Below are 26,459 nucleotides of genomic sequence, written 5' to 3'. Positions count from 1 at the left end.
TATAAGTATAGTAGAAAATGTAAAATATAAATAATTCTTAGATTTATTTCAGTTTTGTTTGAGTTTTTACTATTTATGGCTTTAATTTGAACAAAGTTACCTTTGGATAAACTGGAAATTTTTTGTTGATACAGCTGCTCTGTTAGGGACAGTGCCTCTAATACCGTTGGATGATTAAAAATTTTTCCATATGAAGTTTATTCATTAAATGTTTACCTATTGTCTACCATGTGCTACGCATTATACCTAGGGATATGTTGCTAAAAAGAGATACCTAGTAATTCATAGAGAGTATGGTAAATAAGGTGAGCTAATCTTTTAACAGGTAATTTTTTAAACACTCTTGGTACATGCCACGAGGAAAAGATTTAACAGGATGCCCTGGGTTGGGGGCTTCAGAATAGCCTTCCTGGAGAAAGGAATGTTTAGGCTGACTCAGTTCTTATTTGTCTGTTGTCCCTATCTTTAAAGTCACAAATGATTGAGAGAGAACGTCTCTGCTGATATGAGATTAGAAAGCCTTCCTGGGACTTCTCTGGTGGCCCAGTGGCTAGACTGTGTACTCCCAGCACAGGGGGTCCGGGTTTGATCCCTGGTCAGGGTACTTGATCCCACATGCCACAACTAAGACATGGCACAGATAAATAAATGAATATTTTAAAAAAGAAAGCCTTCCTAATTAGGATACTTTCTGGGTTGAAATTCGCATTTAATGCAGGAAAGGCAGCTTTAGAGTTCTCTCAGACACCACTAAAAATTGAGCCCCTGCTGAGGTGCCCACTCCATTTTCTCTCTGCACAGAATCAACGGATGCTAACATAATTTGATTCCCTCCAGTTCTCTAAATTGTCCTCCTGTCCTGTTCATTCTTTACTCCGTTGCTGAGTTTGACAAAAGAAACAGCAAACTTCTTTGAAAGTGTTTGGAGGAAGAAAAAACTAAAGTGTGTGTTATGTTGTAGATATTTTGGGAAGTAGAAAATTGGTTTATTAATAACGTATTTTTAAAATACGTTATTAATCACATAACAAGGAGATGACAGTACAGGCTTGACTTTGGTCAGATAAGAAATTTAAAAATAGTTTCCAAAATCACATCACCAGGGAACTCTTAAAGAAAGTCAAAGCTGTTTGGATCCTCTGATTCTTGTTCTTTTAAGCCTATATCCTTCTGCAGGAACAGGGAAGGTTGCTGGTTTCCTTTGCATTCTCTCCTTAAAAAAAATTTTTTTTTAATTATCAATATTTTAATTCAGGTATAGTTAATTTATAGTATTATGTTAGTTTCAGGTACGTAGCATAGTGATGCAGTATTTTTGTAGATTATACTCCATTGTAGGTTATTACGCTTGTTCCTACAAAGAAAAGGTATGACAAACCATGTGTTAAAAAGCATAGACATCATTCTGCTGACAAAGGTTGGTATAGTCAAAGCTATGGTTTTTCCAGTAGTCATGAGTGGATGTGAGAGTTGGACCATCAAGAAGGCTGAGCGCCAAAAAATTGATGCTTGGACACCAAGGAGATCAAACCAGTCAATCCTAAAAGAAATCAACCCTGAATATTCATTGGAAGGACTGATGCTGAAGCTCCAATTACGTTGACCATCTGACGTGAAGAGCTGGCTCATTGGAAAAGACTCTGATGCTGACAGAGATTGAGGGCAAGAGAAGGGGGCAACAGAGGATGAAATGGTTGGATGGTATCACTGACTCAATGGACATGAGTTTGAGCAAATTCTGGGAGATGCTGAAGGACAGGGAACCTTAGCATGTTTCAGTCCATGGAGTTGCAAAGAGTTGGACACAACTGAGCAACTAAACAACAGAAAATAAGTTGTTTCAAGATAATGACTGTAATTCCCTGTGCTGTACAGTGTAGCCTTGGTGTGCTTTTGCTTTTGAACCCGATTGAGGACTTCACCAGCTAAGACCTCATTTTCATTTTGAAGTAATTTGAGCAATAGAGCGGGAGCCAAGCAAAATATGGACAGGTTGTGCTTGCTGCTTTGCCTTTCTGCCCAGTTTGGAACATTGGTTGGGTTCTGGCTTGGCCCTTCAGTGGATGTGTGTGCTTGTGTCTGGTCACCTACAGTGAACACATACTTGGTTGTGTATCAGAGAGATCCTCTGTAATTCTAAGCTTAGGCAGTATTTTAACCAGGGTAGCTCATTTTTCTCCTATGCCATGCTAAGTCACTTAGTCATGTCTAGCTCTGTGCGACGCTATGGACTGTAGCCTGTCAGGCTCCTCTGTCCATGGGATTTTCCAGGCAAGAATACTGGAGTGGGTTGCCATGCCCTCCTCCAGGGGATCTTCCTAACCTAGGGATTGAACCTGTGTCTATTACATCTCCTGCATTGGCAAATGGGTTGTTTACCACTAAGGCCACTTGGGAAGCCCAATATCTGTGTTTAAATATTACCAAAAGTGAAAGGGAATCTCCACATTTGCTTTAACTGACCTTTGTTACCAGGCTTGGTGCTGAGGACCTTTGTAATCAAGTTTTAAACAGTAAAGTGTAAGATTCATATGGATTTCAGTCTGTATTGTTAAAAGTTTTTTTAAAAAAGAACAAACTTTTTTTTTTTCAAATTGAGAAAGTTTAAACAAATTTTGGTAGTAGAGGTTTGATCCTGTTAAAATGGTGATTATTTGAATGTTTCTTTCCGGGATTGATGTCATTTTTCCTTTTCGAGTATCATAGGCCAACCTTTACTCATTTTGTTTATTTGAAAAGTTGCAGATTTCTAAATAGTTTGGGAAACATTTACCAGTCACACAGAGGGGAGGGTTTGCTGCTAAAGTGTAAATCCAAGCAGTGAGGCTTGTTTGAACTGCTCTTCAAGACAAATGAATTCATATTATAATATTTAAACCTTTGGAAATTGGTATTATTAGACAAGCCTAAGATCTTAGCCATTTTGCAAAGGAGAATGATTCTCAGAATATGACATATTTAAGATCAGTATGTTTATTTATCCCAAATGAGATTTGTGAAATTTGTGATTATTCCATTCCTCTCCAGATAGGACCCTTCATACTTTGTGAGTTGAAAAGAAATTTCTTATAAAAATTCATTCTTTCCTAAATGAATCTGAGTTAGGAGACTGTCACCCCTTACATAACAGTTACAGTTTATCTGGATCCAGGATTCATAGAATTTAGGCAGAAGGAGGCATTGTGGCCCAGCATTAGAATGTTCCTTGGTGACACTGCCCATGCCTCGCGCCGTTTTCTTTCACCATTGTTTTTGAGCATCTGCGGGGGCTGAAGTGCTGGTGCTGAGGGTATAAAGGTTAGCAGGACAGGGAGGACCCCAGCTCTCACGGATCTTAGTGTGTGTGCCTTGTTCATCATTTCCTGTAGCGCTGCCTTGCGTTGTGGTTTTACATTTTTCTGTCATTTGATCATTATTCCAGAAAATTGAGATATGCGTTTTCACTTGATAAGATTTGCAGAGGATTTTGGCAATGGGCTGTTCTAGAAGTAAAAGTCAGCTTCCAAATAGCACGTTATTGCTCCTGTGTTGTGCAGGCACTCATTCCTGATACCATTTCCCAAAGAATAAGGCTGTGAAATGCCAAGCTCACTCAAAGTCAGGATTGGCGTTTTGGCAGCAGTACCATTAGACCGACATCCTAATGTAATTTAAAACTATCTGGAAGTAAAAGTAAGACCAAAGTGGTTATTTATGGTGGCTCAGAAACTCCACGTTGGCTATAAGACCGTGATGTTAGGTCTGCATTGAGGTAATGATTTCAATTGTAATTGCCTTTCTATGTTAATAGAACAAAAACAAGGATAACTGTAAAGTATATGAGGAAACCTTGTATTTTAATAGGAATTATTTTTAAATGTTTTTAATTGGTTCACATTAGGTGATTTTCAGGCTTATAGGTAGATACAGGAAAAGCTGACCTTACTTTTGCAAGTCTTTTTTTGAAATAAAGCTAGTGCTAAAAAATTTTAGACCTTACAAATTTGTATTTAGAATCTAGATGGTATCATATGTAGGTAGAGAAAAGAAATAAGGTACTTTGTTTAAAATTTTAATGTATGAATAGTACATGGGGATAAATTTCTATGCAGTATATAAGAATTTTTATTTTGTTTAAAGACACTCAATAAATCTGTTTATAATTTCACTGTTCATTGTAAAGTTTATAAAATGGGAAATGCTTTGTTATTCCCCCTACATTGTAATTTTCCTTAGAGAATAATATTCTTGGCCATACTGTATAGTAATGATAAGTTTTTAAGCCACCTTGATGTGATATTTTAAACAGATTGTTATAAAATGAATTATGGTCAGTGTATCTTCTGATAGTGAATCTTTTAAAATATGTAATTTTCTTTATAGTAAGGGTTAATTTTGCTCCTCCAAGTAGTAGAACCTATTTTAATTTGCCCATATTAGAAAATAAAATTTATCGCTAGAACTTTATTCATAAAATTAGAACTGGCCTTCCAGTGGCATCTATCATCTGGATAGTAAAGAAGTTACTTCTGAATGTTGGGAATGAAAGGGTCTTAGTCTGTATGGGCTGCTGTTACAACATATTATAGTCTGGGTGGTATATAAACAACATTTATTTCTCGTAGCTCTGCAGGCTGGAAAGTCCACCATCAAAGTGCTGGCACATTTGGTGTCTGGTGAGGGCCTACCTGCTTCCTGGTCCGTGTCTTCCTGGTCTGTGTCTCCTGCTGTGTCTTCACATGATGGAAGGAATGCCGACACTCTGGGGTTTCTAATTCCATTAGGTGACCTAATCACCTCCCAAGGCCCAGGTCCAAATGCCGTCACATTGGGTGTTAGGATTTAACATGTGAATTTTGGTGGGAGGGAGCACAAACATTCAGTCTGTAGCAGAAGGTTTGTTGTGAGTGCTTTAGGCTTTGAGTGTTGTAGACAGAAGATGGCTAAACCATCACCGCTTCCCTGAATTACTTATGTTAGTGTGAGGCAGGAGTCACTACTGTGAGTTTTTACATCAGAGATGTGATGAATGGGACCCATGGTATATGAAATTCCAATTCTTTAGTACAAAGTAATGTGCTCTTATGTTCTTGTCTTCTAAGCCCTGCCTTCAAATCTTAATTTGTTTAAAGGTAATACACACGTTTTCTTTAGCCTGAACAGTGGTTTCTTAACCTGTTTTTCATATTCCTTCATATCTTTTCACAGATATACCATATCTGTGCTTACATGAAAGAAACTTTTTTTCCCCAACCCCCAAGTGGGAATTTTCATTCTTCGGGAAATATTGTCCCCATTTGGGAATATGTGAGCTAGGACATCTGGCTACGTGGGTTGCCTGCCTTACATGGTAATTAGGCTTTAAAGGAGGCTAATCTATTTTCTTATTTATTAAAGAACTTTGGGTCCATTAGATAGTTTTCTGATATGGATCACTATTAAAGGGTTGTTCCTCAAAACACAAGCTATTTATTCATTCATATAGTCATAAATACTTGGTTCAAACCCTCCTGGCTTCCTCAGTTCCTTGCTCCACCACCACTGGCAGAGCAATTAATAAATAATTAAATTAATAAATATTAATTAATAAATTTATTAATCTATAAAATAAGGTAATAATGGTATCTAGCTCTGAAGGTTACTGGAGATGACTAATGAAAAAGCAAATAAAGCACCATGCTCAGCATAAAGTAAGCCAGCAAAAAAATTAAGTTGTTTTTAATAGTACTAGAGTTCTCATTCGGAGAAGGCAGTGGCAACCCACTCCAGTACTCTTGCCTGGAAAATCACATGGATGGAGGAGCCTAGTAGGCTGCAGTCCATGGGGTCTCGAAGAGTCGGACACAACTGAGCAACTTCACTTTCACTTTTCACTTCATGCATTGGAGAAGGAAATGGCAACCCACTCCAGTGTTCTTGCCTGGAGAATCCCAGGGACGGGGGAGCCTGGTGGGCTGCCGTCTATGGGGTCTCACAGAGTCGGACAGGACTGAAGCAACTTAGCAGAGAGAGAGAGCAGAGAGAGAGTGGTCATTGATTGCCAGCCTCATCAGCTCTCTGCATTTTAAAGATTAGATGATTCTAGTGGCTCTAGATTCAGTGGTGATAAAAAATTACAGATGTTGGGTTCATGGCTGTATGATTTGATCCTATTGTTTTAAGTCTTCAGGCCCCAGTTTCCACATTTTGTTAATTAAGATAGAAAGCAAAATAATTTGGTTGAAACTTCAAATATAGCAGTAATCCTAATAAATATACATGGGTTATATTTGCCCACTAACTGACAGACTCTTGGATTAGAATAAAAAATAAGAGACATACCTAAAACAAAATTAAAGAGCAGAATGAGGGTGGGGAGGGACAGGCAAATATTACTATCAATAAAAGTAGAATTAATATATGCATGGGGATAAAGTCAGAATATTTCATAATGTTGACAACCCACCAAGAAGATAATTATGATTTTGCATGTATCCAGGGAGCTACAAGGAAAGCGTGTTAATCCACAATCATAGCGGTAGATTTTAACACACTCTGTCACTCATAAGTAAAGCAGACAGATGTTAAGATGACTATAGAGTATTTGAAGACCACCTTTGTTAGTGAGATTTAAGTTTAAACAGGTCTTTGAGCACCCTTCCCTCTCAAAATGGTCTGAGTCGATGAATTTAGGCTGCTTTATGCAGCCGTATCATACTCTGTACAGTAGATGTGTTCCCATAAAAAGTTTCAAGTAAACTAGATAATCGCATAAGTGAATGGTAAACGTTTCTGAAGGACTTTGTGTGCCTTTTGTTATGTTGTCAGCTATCACACTGGGACTTTTCCTGGGCATCCTGGTGTTGGTGAGCAGAGAGCGTTGTTTAGGATGGACTTCTGGGCCTTTTTGTGGAACTGGCTCCATGAACCTGAGCAATGCTTGGTTAGCCAGATTTATTCATCACAGTGATTCCAGGTGTGGCTTCTTGCAAAGACTCCTCCCTCTTGGCTGACACGTGCTGCGCTTCAGAAAGCTTCAGGAGCAAACTGTGAACAGGGTGTGACTCTCTTGCTTTCTGGCCACTGAAGAGTTGAGAGGGTTAAGGCAGAACTCTCAGAGGTCCCTTTCTGGAACCTTTCAGATGTAGTTTGGTCCCTCCAGAGTCCCAGAGCAAGATCTTTTTGTTTTTTTAAGATGAGACCACCAGCAGTCCAATGTATCCTTTTTCAAGTTTTTTTTGTGAGCGAAGTGAGAGGGTTTTTTTTTAAGTGTTTGAAGAACATTTGGATTTGTAAGTCCTGTTGAAGTAATGGTTAGCATATGGTTTTCCTCCTCAAAAAGGGTTGGCAAATGTTAAGTCACCTTCTTCTTTATTTAGTTTATTTAAATCTTTAATTAATATTGGGTACTAATGAAGTATGTTTGTGCATGTATGTAGTGCCAATGGAAATTCCATTTATTCTCTCTTTGTTGCTTTGCTGTTTAATATCTGAGTAGTTGGGACAAAAAATAAATTACTTTCATGGACAAAAACTAAATTAAAAAGGGAAACATACATTTTAATATATGTGTATAGAGAAGCACTTTATTAAATGTATGTTCATTTTCATTAACTGCCTAGTCTAAAAGAGTGACTGCCTTGAAAGCAGAGAGCCCAGCATATCTGGGTAGCTCAGGAGAGTGTGTGTTCTGGGCTTTATATGACTGATGGAGATGGTACCAGTGTGGCAGCTTGAATTGCCGTTGCTTCTGTGGCCTCACCTTCCCATCTTCCATCCAATCTCCCACTCACCCAGCCAGTTCATAAATAATTGGCCAGCACTTAACTTCTAGGTACCTTGCTGGGAGTTGAGAAATATAAGGACATTGTGATGGAGACTTGAACTTAAGAGTTTGTGTCCTGCTGATGGTTAGTAAGTAGATGTTTTGAAATTATGAAACAGTCTTACAGTGATAGGGTAGAGGTGTATGAGAAGCCTAGGAGGGAGGACATAGGTGGGCTGCCTAACTCAGACCGGGTGGTGGTGGTGGAGGAAGCACCAGGTGTGGCTTCCGGGATGAGGTAACAGCTAGCATCTGTGGGAAGAGCAAAGAGTTGTTCTAGGCTGTAGTTTGGAGGTGAGACCAGAGTGTGCCTTTTCCTTCACGAGTTGTAAAACTTGAGAAGACTATTGAAACCAGGCTGGAGAGCTGGGCTGGGCCCTCACAGATGTTCTCATTTCTCTTCACAGGGTTCTGGGCATTATTCAGAAGGCATATGGATTTTTTATTCTGAAGGTTGGGGGCATTTGGTGGATTTTAGTTGTGGGAATCAAGTGATTAGAATTACATAGTAGAAAGGTCCCGCTGGTGGCAGTGTAAGGGGAGTGGGTTAGGGATTGAAATCAGAGGTGAGGCTCTGGAATGAGAAGCTATTGCTTGAGCCAATTTGAGATTTTTCAGGAGGTGCAGCAAACCAGGGGGCCTGCATATGGGAGGAGAGAAAAGTGAAGGATGACCACAAGGTTTCTAGCTGAGGTCGGTTAGGAAAATGAGGTGTCGTTCAGTGAGGGAGTGAGGCAGCAGTAAACGGGATTTGGAGGAAAGAATGAGTTTAGTTGTAGACACTGGCTTGGTGATCCTTAGGAGACTCTGCCCTTAGCCATCTGGGTTGTGATTGTTGGCACAGAGTAGCGGATAACATCATCCCACAAAACAGAAGAGGGCGTTGGAAGGAAACCTGGAGATAAACCATAAAGAACAAAACCCTGTGCGTTGATCTAATACCCATGTGACAGGGAAAATAGATTTAGTACCTTGGAAAATAAACAGATCATGTTTTCCCTCTAGACTTTGCCAGGTGTTGACTTTCAAAGAAGAGGAGAACTAATAACTCAACTCCCAAAGCTGGGAGTGGTGAAGCTCCAGTTTCTTTTCTGTTGTTTGTGACCTTGTGGCCACACAGGCCAAAGCCGGTGGCACCTCTTTGCCTCGTAGGGCTACAATAATAGTTTCCTCATCTATTTCTGTCTTTGCCAGCTTGAAGGAATAAAGTTGTCTTCTTCATGAAGTAGAAAATGATAAAGCTTTGTGGAATGTCTGTATTTTTGGAAAATTCCAGTTCATAGGAATTAGAGAAGGACAGAGGATTAGAGCAGACTAATTTGTGGAGGGGGCTTGTCTTTTTAACTTATTCCTTACTTAAACACACACACACACTCTCACGTGGTAAGAAAAGAGCAGAGATGCCCTTCTAATTATCTTCCCAATATGTAGCCACAGAAGACATGGGTTTTATTCATATCACATCTAGGGTATCAGTGATTTTTATTCACTCAAGGATTATTTAATGGATTCCTGCTGTGGTGATCAAGTCGGAATTCAGGCCCTCACTGAGCCAGGGAGGCAGTAAGAACCCCTCTCAGCAGTGGAGGTGGTTTTATCTCACGCCAGCCTTAAACAGTCCTCTCCAGCTTTTCTGATGGCAGACCAACCACCAGGCAGGGTTCCAAGATGGGCAGCCCTCCTCTCTTCTCTCCTCCTAATCTTCCCACAGCCATTGAAGTACAGATTGCTTCACTGGCCCTTGGGACACATGACTGATAGCACCTTGGGAAAATCTAGCCCTTCATAGATAACCTCCTGGGGACACCTGTATGTGTGCTGCAAGTTGGCCCCGCAGCTGACACCGTTGTCCTTGTTGAAGTGGGTTATAGGATAGTGATGTGTGTTGCTTGCTGGGCTTTCTGGAATCCCTGTGTCAAGGACATGCGCTTGTCCATGCTCTTGCCTTGTCTCTGAAGTTCCTTCACCGTCAGGTTCCTGCACGGTTGCTCTTGAATACCTAGAGGCACCTTTTCACTACGGCCCTGATGGGGAGGTGGGATTTTCAGCTTTGACATACCCCTGAAGTTTTTTTAAAAATTTTGTCATCATAAACACTCTATAGTTTGGCACGGGTATTGTCTTTGGACAGAGAACATTGAGGAAAAAAATGCCCCTGGTATCCAAGTTCTTAGGAGCTCAAGTGAAACAATCAAAAATAATATAATCGTATTTCTTTTGTTTATAGACTCATAGGAACTCTTGTTTCCCAGTCCCCTCTTGAGGTTTGGAGGAGCAATGGCATTATTAAAGAACACCATTAAAGAAGAAAACTTAGAGGGACTTCCCTGATGGTCCAGTGGTTAAGACTTAGCCTTTTAATGCAGGGAGTGCAATTTGATCCCTGGTTGAGGAATCCCGCATGCCTTATGGACAAAAACCTAAAACATAAAACAGAAGTAGAATTGTCATAAATTCAGTAAAGACTTTTAAAATTGTCCACATCAAAAAAAAAAAAAACTGGAAAAAAAAAGAAGAAAATGTAGAAAACCTGTGCTTATATTCTTAAAATTACTTATTTTAAACTTGCGTTAAGGACCCAATACTTGCTTGTTGAGGAATTTGTGGATAAGTCAGTGGTTGGAAGATTTATGGGTTGTAGTTGGTCTTACTGTATAGTCAGAGGTTGGCGGAGGTCAGGGTGGGGGGTGGCCGTTGGTGGAGCCCAGGTTGGTCACTGCCCTGACGTGGTGTGGGTTGCTCTCATCGGGCAGCAGGTGGCACCAAATAGCCAAAACAAATCTGGAAAGAGGTACGTGGTAGTCAGATTTCACCTTGGGTTGGCTTAAACATTTTGGAATTAACAGTACTTTCACATTTTTCCCCTTAGAGATCACATCCTCCAAGGCTAAATTTTGTAGAAATCTTTGGTTTTAATGGAGTCCTAAAAATTAACATCTCCAGGTTAAATGGTACATAACAATATTGATTTTCTTTTTGAAGGGATTATGACTGTGGATGTTGAAAGCAACTGTAAGATTCTTCTGTAGATACACTCACTGGCTTAGGTGTCTGAATTTTACTGTTTTTATGAAATCTTCTAAATACATTGCTAATGGAGGTGTTAAAATTAATCTACTGTTAAATGTATGTTGTTGACATGATAATGTCTGCCTCGATGGGAATCTGGGAGTGTACTCCCATCCAGGAAGTTTCTGTTTGAGCAGAGGTGGCTGACTCTGTGAGTTACAGCTGCGTGGCTCAGTTGTGAGGTGGACACGATACCTCTCACTTAGGAACATGGAGGATGTGCTGGTCGACAGCTTGTGAGAAAACAGCTAGTGATGAGAGGGGGTGTCTGTGCTTTTGGCACCACAAGGTGAACTGCACCTCAAGCAGTGCTTTTGTCCACAGCTCAAGTGGTCCCTTTGGGATTGCCAGGTGGTGTCTGGTTTGATTAGAGCTCCAGCGATTGGGTCTGCTGACTCTGGTCTCTGTGCGCATTCTTGGTGCACACTGAATGAGGTTTTCATGAAATGAGCATCCAGGTACAAAATCTTATCATTTTTGAATCTTAAGATGGGGCAGGTGGGGCAGGATAGTTGGGGAGATGACAAACATCTTTTTCCTTGGGACATTTTCCCACAACTAAGTGGAGGAGGGTAGGCATCTTTCTTCCTCTTCCCTTTTTTAATTTACTCGGATGGTTGTGTATACAAAACATGCAGGAATTTGACTACACTGATACAACTTAAGCACATATCGTTGCCTCCTAGAATCTGTTTTTCACACAGCACCAGGATTGACCTTTTAAAGACATTCGTCCAGTAACGTCAGTTTTTGGGTTAAAAGCCTGCTGTGTCTTCCATCACACTTAACAGCCCTTCGTGTCTGGCCCCACCTGCTGTTGTATCCCCATCTCCTTGTCTCTCACCCTGCCCACCTGACTCTGGCCACACCGAGCTCTTCATTCCTCCAACAAGCTGTGCTGGTCTCACTGTAGGGCCGTTACACGTGCGGTTTCCTTTGCCGAGAACGTTATTCCTCTTGATCTGAGTGTGAAAGATCATTGAGGTCTCAGTTTACATACTGACTCAGGCCTTCCCTGACCCACCACCAGCTCTAAAATAGCCATTCATCCATTCTTCTCTGTTTTATTTTTAAATTAAGATATAACCGACATATAAGATTAAGCTTGTAAGTTTAAAATGGTGTAAGATATGTTGTTTTGATATGTTTATATAATATAGTGTGATTACCACTGTAGCATTGGCTAAGACCTCTATCACTTCGCATAATTATCATTTCCTTTTTGTGGTAAGAATGATTAAGTCTGGCCTCTGAGCAGCTTTGAAGTTTATAACACAGCTAACACAGCATTATTGATGTTATCCTCTGTCACATCGCTATAGCTTCGTTTTATTTTCTTTCAGCTGTCTTGCCTTTTCTTGTGTGCTGTATGTCCAGCTCACCCTACTAGGGCGTAAGCTTCACTAGTGCTGGGTCCTTACCTTGTTTACTGTTATCCCCGGCACCTGGAACAGTGCTGAGCATGTACTGGGTCCTCAGTACATTTTGGTTCCATGAATGAATAATAGCTATATTGAAGGGAGAAGCTATATATTTACAGCTAAATATGTTTCACCTAACTCTCTTGAGGGCCCTGTGATAAAGCAAAGATGTCAGTGGGCCAAACATTGAGACCAAAGTTCTGAGAATTCCCATTTATCCCTGTAAAACACTGTGGCCGTGGTTGGGCCCCTGAGGCGGGGGTATTGGGGTTGGTAGTAGAATTTGAAATAACACAATCATATACGTAATTTCAGTCATTATTTAGTCACTTTTTTGATGCCTGTTAAACACCACCAGTACTGTCACTCAGTTCAGTTCAGTTCAGTTCAGTCTCTCAGTCGTGTCCAACCCTTTACGACCCCATGAATCGCAGCACGCCAGGCCTCCCTGTCCATCACCAACTCCCGGAGTTCACCCAGGCTCACGTCCATCGAGTCAGTGATGCCATCCAGCCATCTCATCCTCTGTCATCCCCTTCTCCTCCTGCCCACAATGCCTCCCAGCATCAGAGTCTTTTCCAGTGAGTCAACTCTTTGCATGAGGTGGCCAAAGTACTGGAGTTTCAGCTTTAGCATCATTCCTTCCAAAGAAATCCCAGGGCTGATCTCCTTCAGAATGGACTGTTTGGATCTCCTTGCAGTCCAAGGGATTCTCAAGAGTCCTCTCCAACACCACACTTCAAAAGCATCAATTCTTTGGTGCTCAGCCTTCTTCATGGTCCAACTCTCACATCCATACATGACCACTGGAAAAACCATAGCCTTGACTAGACAGACCTTTGTTGGTAAAGTAATGTCTCTGCTTTTCAATATGCTATCTAGGTTTACTATGTCATTTAATATTAGGCATCAGTTTTCTAACATGTAAATGAGATGGTTAGATAAAGTCATGTTAGTTCTCTCGCATCACGTTGTATGAATTTCTAGGAGAAGCTAAAAGCTTACAGTTTATGATGACATACAATAGAAATAAATTTGTTCATTCAGGGACTTCCCTGGTGGTCCACTGGCTACGACTCTGTACTCCCAATGCAGGCGGCCTGGGTTCAATCCCTGGTTAGGGAACTAGATCCCACATGCTGCATCTAAGACCTGGCACAGCCAAATAAGTAAATAAACATTAAAAAAAAAAATTTGTTCATTCAGAAGCCTGAGGGAGGTGTTCATCCAGCTCCAATGAAATTCTAAAATTACAAAGTTTAAGTATTAGAAAGAAGGAAGAACCCACCCTTTGTTGGGCATCTATCATCTCATTCAGTCTTCTCAACAATCTGTAGAGTATCTTCCCCCTTTAATGTCTGGGGGAACGGAGTCTCAGATGTTAAGTGCTGCGGCCAAGGTCACACACATGTTATGAGGCATTGCTGACCTTACAAACCAGCTCTTATGGACTCCCAAGACCTACTCTTGGCACGTAGGACCTGTGTTACCTTCTGCTCACCTTTGCTCAGTAGATTTGTAGGGACCAACGGCTTAGACATCTGACTAGGGTTTTCCTTTTCTTTCTCAGAGACCTGTAAGAAGGCGCTGATGTGGAGGAGCAGCTGAGACGGTCCAAGATGACGACCACAGTAGCCACAGACTACGACAACATTGAGATCCAGCAGCAGTACAGCGATGTCAACAACCGCTGGGACGTGGACGACTGGGACAATGAGAACAGCTCCGCACGGCTCTTTGAGCGGTCGCGCATCAAGGCTCTGGCAGGTAGGTCTCCCTCCCGCCCCACCGTCGAGGCCTGGGATGCCTTACAGATCCCTTTGAAATCAGGCACTCTGTTGCCCTTGCACGATAGACTCATATCTACTTGACCATGTCCTCCGAGAGCAAGCTGACCATTTTAGAAGATGGCCAGTCCCCTATTTGGAGAATGGTCGGTCTCAAGGCCAGAATGATTCAGAGCACAGGGTGTTTGTATAGCCATTCAGAAAGAGTTGCCCTGTGTTTGTCAGACTGTTTTATTTTTAGCACATCTTACGTTTCAGAATATTGAAGTGTACTGTACCTTAGACATAAAAATACAGTTGACCGTGGAACGACATGGGAGTTAGGGACACTGACCTGCTGCACATTCGAAAATCCACATTTAACTTTTGACTCCCCCAGAACTTAACTTCTAATAGCTCACTGTCAGAACTTAATACTAACATCCCACTGTTGACCTGAAACCTTATCGATAATATAAACAGTTGATGAATACATATTGTGTAAGTTAAATGTATTATATATTATATTCTTGCCATAAAGTAAGTTGGAGAAAAGAAGAAAATGTTAATAAGAAAATCATAAGGAAATACATTTACTGTGTATCTGTATATTTATTGAAAAAAATTGTGTAAGTGTACCTGCACAATTCAAACTCATGTTGTGTGAGGCGGGGGTCCCCAGCCTCTGGGCCATGGACTGGTACTTCCTGTCAGATCAGCAGCAGCTCTAGATTAGAAATAAAGTGCACAACAAATGTACTGCACTCGAATCATCCCAAAACCATCCCCCTACTCCTGGTCCATGGAAAAATAGTCTTCCACGAAAGTGGTCCCTGGTGCCAGCAAGGCTGGGGACTGCTGGTGTAAGGGTCAACAGAATACAAATAAACACGTTTACTTACGGACTGTGCTACATGAATTAACCAGATGTGTTACAGTACTCACTTTGAGTGGCTAAGGTTAGTTTGTATCACATGGCAGAAGTTTTTGATCTGAAGAGCAGTAGCTTAATCTGGTGAGGGCACATTTAATACAGGTAAGTCTGCCATTGATCAAGTTGACAGGCACGTGTCCCCTACGTTGTGATTTCTCACCCCCTTGTTGCTGTTCAGTTCTTAAAGCACACTTTTACCAGGGCCCTAGGTGAGCAGGGAGTGTTCTGTCCTGAGATGGCCCTGAAGATCAGGAAGGGGCTCAGTCACAGTGAAAAGTCAGCAGTACTGAATACATGTAAACCATGTGGAGTTTATTCAGAATCTTGCCTCTGTACTTTGAGATTTCAAATAAAATGATTTCTGAGTGAGAAAATCAGGTTTATGTATTTTTTCCTGATATCTTTAATTATGACCTATAAATTGAAGTCACAGCTTAAAAAGGTAAGTTTACTGTTAATTGTGAAGATAGCTCACTTTTTTGTTACCTTTACAGCATAATGTGATTAAGAGGCATGTACTGCTTAGAGGAGGAACTTAATCCTGAATGGTTTAGATGACAAAGAGAAGTGACAGAGCAGTAGATAAATTCACCTTTAAGCTAGACTTGCTCCTGACCTTAAATGGTGTGACCAGGATCCATTTTCTGTCTCTCTGCATTTTGGCTTTGCTTGCTGGTGTAGACGCCATTATCAGGTAGGCTTTTGGGTCCTGGAGTCCCAGGATGGCTGCCCCAGGTTCCGGATCTGTCTGAAAGGACATCCAGCAGAGAAGCACACCTCTGATTGCCCAGTCTTGTGCTTCTCCGAGGCCCTGGGATCGCCTCACCAGCTTGACTGATTATGCTCATTTCACATGCCTCTCTCAGAACCTTTCTCCACTGGAGTCACAAGAGGTTATGCTGGTTGACATCAGCTAATCAGGGTGCATCTTGGAGTGCAGGGAATGGGGAGTGGTGGGGTTGATGAGGGGTCAGTCCCACCCAGACAGCTAGGTTAAAAAGTGTGGAATATAATGGGAAAAGAGGAAGAGGGAAATGGATGTTGGGGATGAAGCCAACTGAATGCTGTGGGAAAATTTTCAGTTGCCCTTAGGAGAGTTTGTTTCTTGAGTGGTGGTGACTTAAAGATCTTTCTTGAACTTACCTGACTTGAGGTAAGTTGACTCAAGTAAGTGACTAACCAGATAGTCACTCTAGAATTGGAGTGTTGTTTTCTAGCTTATTCACTAACATGGAACCTCATGGAAACCATGATCCTGTCCTGTGCTAGTGGATTGATTTGTACTTCAGTCTCTTGCCTCATTTTCTTGAGTTTTCATTTGAGCCTTTAGACCAGTGTGGTACTATAGTGACCAGTCATATTTGATCACCAGTCAGCTGCTTTCTGGTTCCAGACTGCTGTGTACAGTTGACCCTTGAACAATGGGGATTTTTAACTGTGTGGAGAATTGGTGTCCCTCACCCCTGTGTTGTTCAAGGGTCAACTGTAGTATTTTGCTTTTACTTGCCGATTGCAGAGCACATCCTTGTTCTTTGTTACTGTAGTTCCAGAGGAGGTCCCCATCTGTTCTAGGATTAATCAGCTGTCCTTACACTTCCTAAAATGTCTTTCCTTCTGTGTTATCCAGGTGCTTGAACAAATGATAATGATAGTAAACGTGCTTCCTGTGTGTCAGGCACTATTCATGGCATATTTTAACAGTTAATCCCTTAGCAGTTGTGGGGGAGGTTATTATTACCTGCAGGTAAGCCCATGAACTGACTGAACTGACAGGTGAGGAAACTGAGGCACAGGTAGATTAAGTAGCTTGCCAAGGTCACACTGCTGACAAGCGGCTGAAGGCAGACCAGCTCTGAAGTGTATAGCCTACTATTTTTTTATATTCGATAAAATGCAAAATGATTCAGAGCTCATGGGTGAGAGGAATGATAATGGGTAATTCAGACGTGTTAGAAAGATCTTGAGAAGGCTCAGGAATGCATCCTGTGGCTTGAAGAAGCCATGAATAACTGTAAGGAGTTATTGAAAAGAAAACATGCTGCCTCCAGGATATTTAACGTGAAAAGAAAAAAGAAATTGCTTTTAGTGAATCCAGAAGACTCCAGGAAAACTATCTGTTTATTGAGGAAACTATCTTGCTTGTTTTCTGACTTCCCAGGTCTGTGTGACAGAACAATCTCTGAGCTCTCCAAAAAGCCTACCATGCTAATGGCAGGAATAACAGTCCAGTCCAGCAGTGTCTAGAACCGTGGTTCTGGAATTTGAGTGGGCTTCAGAATGTTGTGGAGATCTTATCAAAGCACAGATTATGGGCCCACTCCCAGAGTTTCTGATCCAGTAAGTCCAGGATGGTACTTGATGATTTACGTTCCTAGCAGTTTCCCACATGATGCTATCACGGCTGTCTGGGGAATCATGTGTTGAGACTGGTGTAGAGGACTGATGGTCATCTGGTCTACTTTGTCAGGTGTCTGAGGCCATTTCATCTAGAAACAAAACAAATGAACAAATAAACCAGAAACAAACTCACAGAGATCAGATTAGTGATTACGGTAGGGAAAGGGGGTGAGAGTGGGTAATGGGGGTAGAGGGTGTCGACTGGTGAATGGATGGTAACTGGAATTGTGCTGGCAATCACTTTGTAGTGTATATAGATGAGAATTCTATTGCTGTGAGCCTGAAGCTTACATGCTTTTTTAAAAAAAAGCTTTTACTCTTTTAAAGAAATGTAAAAGGTAAATGTTTTCTTTTTACAAGTGATGGGTGTTTATGGTTTAGGTTATATTTTGTAGAATCAACACAAATTAAGGCAGGTAGAAAAAGTAATCTTTTTTAAAAGTGTAACATTTAGCCTGATAAAGTAATTAGAATTAATATCTTTATATCAACACTCATAAACAGTGAATTTTAAAAAATAGGAGGCTGTGTACCAAAATATTTCGTGTTTCTTTCTGAGTGATTTTTTTTTTTTGTATCTGTATTTGAACTTTTTCCTGAAATAAATCTGAACAATTTGGTAATTAGGGAAAAAGCATAAAAACATCTTAACATCTAATATCACATCCCAAAATTTTGATTAATGTCCTCCCCCCCAATATAATGGCACAGAGAAGTAGTAGGAGAAAGCCTGTGTACAAATGAACATTTCAAAAAATGTCAGAAATTAAAACCAAAATGACTTTGGGAGTTGTCACTCATCAGCATTTATGAGCTAAAATTTTTCAGGAGAGCCTTTCTGCAAAGCTGTGGGAATGACAAAAGAAATTGACCTTGAGTTTATGTGGTTGTGGAGAATCAAGGAAGCTGAGAAAATGAAGTGAAAGCACCTAACTGTATCTTTTACATTACATGGATAGAGTAAATAACACTTATTTAGTAACTATGTATCAACTAGATTCCCTTTAAAGGGAAGTTTTCATTGGGGTGACCAAGCATTTCTTGCTGAAATCCCTGTCCTCATTATAGGCCCCTTCAGGGTGGATCCTCCTCCAGGAGGTGATTGAGGTTCCCCCCAACCCCCACTCCCACCCCCAGGCCCTGTGGTTGTATGGGTCTTTTAATTTGTAATCTCCGGGAGAGCAGGAAATTTCTTAGGGCACTAAATGAGCTCTCTAGTGCTAATTAAAATTAGTGGGGACGTTTCAAAACTATATCCTAAAAAAACTCTGCAGTTACAGATAAAAAAACTTAGGCCGAGGTTTTCTCCAGAAGAAAAGACCTGGATTCTATACAATGAGAGTTAGAGCAGAACTTGCCTCTACTTTCTGCCCGTTGATTGCAAATTTCAAGCTATCATTAAGGTTACATACTTATATGATTTAGTATACTTAATTCGCAAATGGGTAGACCTGCACAGATGGTGGAAACTTATTTTGAAACTGCAGAAGAGGAGATTTCCCTGGTGGTCCAGTGGCTGACTCTGAGCTCCCAGTGTAGGGGGCCTGGGTTCGATCCCTGGCCAGGAAACTAGATCCCACATGTGTGTGCTAAGTCACTTCAGTTGTGTCCAACTCTTTGACTATGGACCCTAACCCGCCAGGCTTCTCCATCCAAAGGATTCTCCAGGCAGGAAGACTGGAGTAGGTTGCTATGCCCTCCTCCAGGGGATCTTCCCAATTCAAGGGCTGAACTCCTATGTCTCCTGCATTGGCAGGCATTTTTTTTTTTTTTTTTTTACCACTAGCGCCACCTAGGAAGCCCGGATCACATATATCATAACTAAAGATCCTGCATGCTGAAACAGACCCAATGCAGCCAGATAAATTAATTAAAAGCAAAAAAAAAAAAAAAAAAACAGTAACTCCTGTTTAAAAAAAAAAGTAGAAGATTTTTTTAATTTACCTTTTTTGAGAGAGATGTCTTATTTTTTCTACCAGTAATGAGTTTTTTAATTAGATGGTTTAGATACTGGCTTCATATTTTTTAAGATCTCCTGTACTATAGTGGTTTTACATAGAATTCTGCTTCCCAGAATACGCCTGTTAATGTACAATCCATCACCCCTGCCAGGATGAATACATAAACAAACAAATATATATAAAATATTTTACTTCCTTCTAGTGAAAGTATGGCGCCAGCTTGCTGTTGAATATGCAAAGAGATCTATAAAACATGGTCTGGAATGATCCAATTAGGAAGATAAAAGCCTGTTTATTTGTATGCCAGTGCCAAGAAAGTAGTGTAGGCAACTAGCACTCTAGTAATTTAGAGAGACAGATTGATTGCAAGAGGGAAAAAAACCAAAACCATTTTTAAGAGTCTGAGTCTAGTAATATAAAACCCATTGGAACTTGGAGAGAGACTGAGTCTTGAACCTTTGTGCAGCTGCTTCCGTTTCCACTGCAGCAGAAGAGGAGAGGCTGGGCTGCAGGGCTCTGAGAATGCCTTTTATGAAAATAGAAAGCACTTTCAGCCTTCCAAGATGGTACACCACCTTGAGCTTGGACTCATTCCTTGAAAATTAAGCTAGAGCTTTTCTTATTCGCGTGCTCACCACCCTGTTCAGATGGAACACTTTTATGCCCCAAGGGAAAGGCTTTTTGCATGATGGAGTGGGGGGCTTCTCTGGTAGCTCAGTGCAGGAGACATGAGTTTAATCCCTGGGTCAGGAAGATCCTTTGGAGAAGGAAATGACAACCCACTCCGATATTCTTGCCTGGAGAACCCCATGGACAGAGGAGCCTGGCAAGGTTGCAAGAGTCAGACAGGAGTTAGTGACTAAATCACCAGTCTCTGTTCTCATCTACTCTTGAGGCTGTTTGCCTAAATTATGCATTATTTGGGATTATTTCTGAGAGCGGCATGGTCCCTAGTGCCCAGTAAATACACCACCTATTGTTTGTGAAATCTGAATCTGGAAGAATATTTCATATCAAAGGGGTTTATGCAAAGTTATTGAGAGAAAGTCTGTTTAGGTCATTACATGCAGTCCTGGATTATACCCTCAATTTATTTTTTGTATATATAAAGCTTCAGTAGTGTCCCATCCGTAGGACTACAGAAATCTTTTCTTTCTCTTTTAGATACAGATTCCTCAGATTTCCCTCCCATCTCTTTCTCCTTGCTGCTGTAGATGACCCCCTCCTGACTTTTGAAATCTGCTTGGATTCCTGCTCCTGTTCCTTATAGTCTTCAAATTCTCTCTCATCTCAGCAGTGGCTGAAACTCCATAGTAGCTGAGATGAATGATCCTGTCTGGGAGCACCAGCCTCTTCTTTATCAAACCTCTTAACCACACACCATTCCTCTTCCTAACCCAGCCCCCATTCCTGCCCCTCAGTCACTTTCAAGTTTTATTCATTTGGCAGAGAACTTCTCTATCTTCATTCCCTTATCATCTCTTGCTGCATCCCCGGTGGCTCAGACAATAAAGAATCTGCCTGCAATGCAGGAGACCTGGGTTCTATCCCTGGATCGGGAAGATCCCCTGGAGAAGGGAATGGCACCCCACTCCAGTATTCTTGCCTGGAGAATGCCATGGATGGAGGAGCCTGGCGGGCAACAACCTATAGGGTCGCAAAGAGTAGGACACAACTGAGTGACTAACACTTTTACCTTCACTACATCTTAGCCCTTTTCTTAACTTCTCACCCAACAAGAAAATTTTCCTTAAGTCAGTCTCTTATTTTTGAGGAACTCCGATCACCATTTTTAGGGGGAAATTCCTTATATTTTATGGTTGATTTATGATTTAACTTAGGGAATGTGACCTGTCTTTTGTTGGAGACTACCTAGGTAAGCAAAAGAGGAAAACATTATCATTTTTATCCAGTCTTCTGCTTTTCCTACTCTCTCTGCATATGTACACCCCCTACCCACAGCCATCTGTCTGTCTGTTAAGTATCAGCTTTATTGAGATATTACTTCAGTTGCTCAGTTGTGTCCAACTGTTTGTGACCCCATGGCCTGCAGCACGCCAGGCCTCCTTGTCCATCACCGGCTCCTGGAGCTTATTCAGACTCTTGTCTGCCAAGTCTGTGATGCCATCCAACCATCTCATCCTCTGTTGTCCCCTTTTCCTCCCTCCTTCAATCTTTCCCAGCCTCAGGGTCTTTTCCAATGAGTCAGTTCTTCGCATCAGGTGGCCGAAGTATTGAAGTTTCAGCTTCAGCATCAGTCCTTCCAATGAATATTCAGGACTGATTTCCTTTAGGATTGACTGGTTGGATCTCCTTGCAGTCTAAGGAGGTATTACTTACATATTGTAAAATTTACCCCTGTAAAGTATACAATTCAGTGGTTTTTAATATACTCACAGTTATATTTAATAACACTAATCTCAGAACATTTCATCACCCCCAAAAGAAGTCACATACACATTAGCAGTCACTTCCCATTTTCATTCCTCCCCATCTCCAGGCAGCCACTAATCTAGTTTCTGACTATGGATTTGTCTACTCTGGACATTTCAACTAAATTGAATCCTACAATATGTGGCTATTTGTGACCAATTTCTTTTACTTTAGCAAAATATTTTCATATTGCTTGCAGTGGCGTGTGTCAATACCTCATTTCTCCCTCTGTTCTCTTATGTAAGTAATGGTGGTAGATGAGTGGGAAGAACAGAAAAAATTCTGTAAAAGTTGCCAACACCATAATACTGTGATTTTATTTGGCAGTTGCCTTGGAGCAGGTGGCAGATCTCTCGTAGGCATCTGATACTGTGGAGTTAAATACTTCTTCATTTACTTGGATGTGGTCACCAGAAAAACCTACTGATGGATGTTTGGTCATCTTGTATGGTCATCTTTGTTCCCTCTGTTGAATTCACTTATACCGTTCAACTCTTTAGCCAGTGTTCCACCAAAGCGGACCCATGAGCAAATAAAGAAGAAAATATAAGAAAGTAACAAGATAATATATCATTTACATGCAAGGCATTTATAAAGTCTTGTCCACTTTAAAAACACATCTCACAATGAGAACAAACTAAAAATATCACAAAGTCAATTCTACAATGAAATTCAGATAGCTACGGTTTTTTATTTAACTGCCATTTTCAGCAGTACCATTCAGTTTAGTATTCTAATTTGTAGAGAAAACTGATCTGGGGAGATGTTAGTTTCTTGAATTACAGTTTTGATGTTTGACACCAAGCTGATTTAAGAAGATGGCTTTGGTTATTAAACGGTGTATCTGTCATGAGTTTTTACATGATCACATTCAATACAGTAATCCAGTGGGAAGGTTCTGGGTACCATGGTAACAAGCATTTGGTTTATGCCTGCTGATGGGCTTCTCTGGAAAGAATTCTGCATTCAGAATTATTATGGCTTCGCCCTTTCTGGTTGTCAGAAACAGGGATTCACTTAAGTATCTGAATAAAAAAAGGTAGAGTGTGGTGAAGTAGGGGCACAGGTTACTGCAAAGCTTCCAGCTTGGGAGACCCAGAAATTCGTTAGTGACTGAGGTTGCGGTAGGGCTGGAGGCGATCTTCATCTTTCAGGTGGGGTGGGTGCCTCGCTGACGGGAGCCCTTTGCATAGTGCTGGTGTCTGCTCACCATACGTCAGCTCACACGTGGCTGTGGTGTGTTGTAGTTCCAACTCTACCTCCTGCCAGTCTTTTCTGTTCTGGTCTCATTGCTAAATGATTCAATACCTTGGCTTCTCTAGTCCACATCTCTGTGAGGTTGAGCATGGAGATGGGGCTCCAGTTGGCCCAGAGAATCTTTTTATACCAGGTCATGACCAACTGATTACTTACAAATGACTACCTTTAGGAGCAGTATCCATAACATTGGTGAAGAGTAAGAAGCTATGTGGATAAAACACACCAACCCCGTCCATCCATGGCTTAGAGAGAATTCAGCTGGCAGTTGGAGGCTGTGGTTGGCATTTCTCATGCAGAATTGTGGTGTGGTGGGGGAAGGCACTTTATGTTAGGACTTTGGGGGAAAGATACTGGTGTATTTTGTGTGACCAAGGGAAGAGCCAAACAGCCGATCAGAAGAGAAGGCAAGGTGCAGACAGGCCCCAGAACAACAGAAAGTAAGGGTTTCTATTCCTCAGTCTGTTGATTTTAGCTTCTATTTCTGCTCCTGCAGGTAGTCTTCCAGGTAGCAGGGAATGTAGCTGCCATGTGCCCCTGAGCTTTGCTATCCACCTCTTGCCTCATTTTTCTAGTTTCAGTTGGCAACATTGGTGGCTGTTTGATAAGGAGGCTGTAATTTACTAGACTTTGGTCAAGGGGTAACTCCTGAACGGGTGAACTGTGATGTGGGGGTGCAGAGGGATGGAAGAACATGGTAGCTCTCCCTGGAACCACATGGAGCTCTTCCTACAAAAGGGGGTGGGTGCTGGGCAGATGGCAGTGCATAACAGTAGATGCTCATGGCCTGTTTTCGGATAGATTGATGTTCTTGATTCAGAGATAAAACTATTTTATAAAATGGCACGGTGACTTTCACCATTGATTAACTGCTTCTTTAAAACAAAGCAACCAGTAAGCTTATAGCTTCCTTTTGGTTAGTCGCTTAGTCATGTCCGACTCTTTGCAACCCCATGGACTGTAGCCCACCAGGCTCCTGTGTCCATGGCATTTTCCAGGCAAGAATACTGGAGTGGGTAGCCATTCGCTTCACCAGGGAATCTTCCTGACCCAGGGATCGAACCCAGGTCTCCTGCACTGCAGGTAGATTCCTTACTGTCTGAGCCACCAGGAAGGCTCAGCAGCTTCCTTTAATACCTTTGAAAAAATATAGAGAAATGAACATTAGTGTGTCAGTCTTTAGAGTGTGCCTTATTAGAGTTAACTGTTCAGTTTGTACCTAAATTAACTTGTGAATTTGCTTGGTGATTTAGGGACTTGGAAACAGTCTAGACTGTTGTTTCTTTTGGGGCCTCAACGACCAGAAGAGTGTGACAGGTGCCTGGTAATAGCATGTCACTCCAGATTTCTTAGCAGTATAGTGACGTAAGTACATTAGCATGTTCCTTACCAGTACATTTTCTATTTTGGGCAATAGGCTATATAAGACAGTCAGTACATGGGACGGTTATATCAAGGTGTCACAGTTTCCCAAAATCTGAATCTTAGTCTCCATTTTCCGATTGATAAACATACCCATTTCCCACAATTCTGATTTCAGATTATCATTATTTAATTTTCAAGGGAAGTTTTGATCTCTTTTCTGTAGACCTGTGAGTTTTCAGAACCCTAAGGTAGTGATGTATTACTGGGTGAGGCTGATAAAAATTTTGCCACACACGTTTAAATTTCTTCAGAGTCCTTTGATTTTTTGAGCATGTATGTGAAATGGCTTTATTAGCCACATGATTGTGTCTGTAGGCATCGTAAGAAACAGATAGCTGAAGTCAGGGAGATGCTGGGCCATTTGCCAGGTCCCCAGGCACCCTCTGCATTGCACATTACCATTTGGGTCACCTTCTTAAGTCTTCGGGAATACCAAGCTCTCACTGCTGCTCCAGCCTGAGTCTTATTAATTTTGTGTGTGTGCTCAAGGTGGATGTATCCGTGCTTTGTCTCTCTGGCTGATTGCTAAGAAGTCCTCAAAGACAGTAAAGGTGTGTCACATTTTTTCAACATTCTTTGTGTAAGTCAGAATGTGATACTGCTACTTGTGCTGAAGAACCAGTTTATGGTCAGAACTAATAAGTGTCACTTCATTGGGGAAAATTTCTCCCTAATTTCTGTAATACCCATTGAAAAATTAGTTCTATGTATTTAAGACTTTTAGCTTAAAATATATTATAAAATATTAATATTGCATTATATATCATACTTTGCAATACATGCACTGTAAAAAAAAAAAGAAAATCCAAACTCTTTGGAAGTAGACAGTGAATGTTCCCCTCCCCCAAGCCTGTCTCTATTCCTAAAGATAATTCCTTTTGAAAGTTTGATGTATGTCTTGATGACTGTTTTATACAGTCTATTTCCTCAAAACAGATTCCATGTTGGTGAGGAACATGCTGATGTTGTGCTTAATGTCACCATACTGGGAAAAAAATCTAGAATGGCACTTTCTTACAGGGCACCTGTCGTACTATAAAAGTTTGAAATATTTTCCATGTAAATTATTGTGAACAGTAGCAGGACCAGCTGATTGTTAGAATTGGGAGTTTAGTCTTCCCCCACCAAAGAGCATTGCTTTAGACTTCTGTCCTTGCAGGATCTGATCTCCCTACTGCATTGTTAATTGACAGTGAGGTTTCTAGGGGTTTGGGAAATTGTTTGGAAGCTGCTATAGACCATTATACGGTGGATCAGACATTCTTCCACGAAGCCGTCAGTATGGCCCCTGCCTCTTTTTGTTCTGCACAGGTCTGCCCCTAGGTTTTTTTGTCTGTTTGTTTATTTGTTTTTTGGCCAGAAGAGTTAAAGCTGAAGATTTCTTGTTTTGTCTGCTCCTCCTTCGGGTCACTGCAGTGTTTCTGGGCCTCTTCCCTCTTTGTCTCTCTCTCTCCCATGTTTCTGGGATACTATAGATGCTTAATGTGGGGCATCTCTAAAGAGGCAGGCACTCCTGGATGGTCCTGAAGTTTGCCTGTGTTCTCCTGTGTGTCATTGTTAACCTCAAGTGGGTGCCAGCAACTGGCGTTTGATAATTTAATGGTTCATCACAAATTTGTATGTCAGCCAGTTTTCCTCCTGGAATACTGTATCCTGACTTTAAGGGCATAGGGAATTTGGTACATGTGGTGAACATGCATGACAGAGAAGGGAATGCTATCAATATAGTGTGTGGCTCCTAGATTACTTCCCATTTTGCTGCGGTGGCTCAGATGGTAAAGCATTTGCCTGCAATGTGGGAGACCTGGGTTCGATTCCTGGATTGGGAAGATCCCCTGGAGAAGGAAATGGCAACCCACTCCAGTATTCTTGCCTGGAAAATCCCACAGATGGAGGACCCTGGTAGTCTATCGTCCATGGGGTCAGAAAGAATCGGACACAACTGAGTGACTTCACTTTTGCTGTGACAGCCAAGGACCACTCCTCTGTCCCCCAGACTAGGCTCCAGGTGGA

At 41.3% G+C, this 26,459-nt stretch overlaps 1 protein-coding gene across 4 annotated transcripts in view; it reads left to right on the top strand.

Moving 5' to 3' along the window:
* Positions 1 to 26,459, top strand: part of SPTBN1 (spectrin beta, non-erythrocytic 1) — a 211,475-nt gene that overhangs the window by 50,777 nt on the left and 134,239 nt on the right. For all 4 annotated transcript variants that reach the window (XM_070379571.1, XM_070379572.1, XM_070379573.1 and 1 more), the window contains one exon: positions 13,844 to 14,040. In XM_070379571.1, the coding sequence (XP_070235672.1) occupies positions 13,893 to 14,040 (148 nt within the window). In that variant the 5' untranslated portion in view covers positions 13,844 to 13,892. The remainder of the gene's footprint in view (positions 1 to 13,843; positions 14,041 to 26,459) is intronic.

This window comes from Bos mutus, chromosome 11, assembly GCF_027580195.1.
Source record: "Bos mutus isolate GX-2022 chromosome 11, NWIPB_WYAK_1.1, whole genome shotgun sequence".
NCBI classification, from domain to species: Eukaryota; Metazoa; Chordata; class Mammalia; order Artiodactyla; family Bovidae; genus Bos; species Bos mutus.
This window is presented reverse-complemented; position numbering and strand designations above follow the sequence as displayed.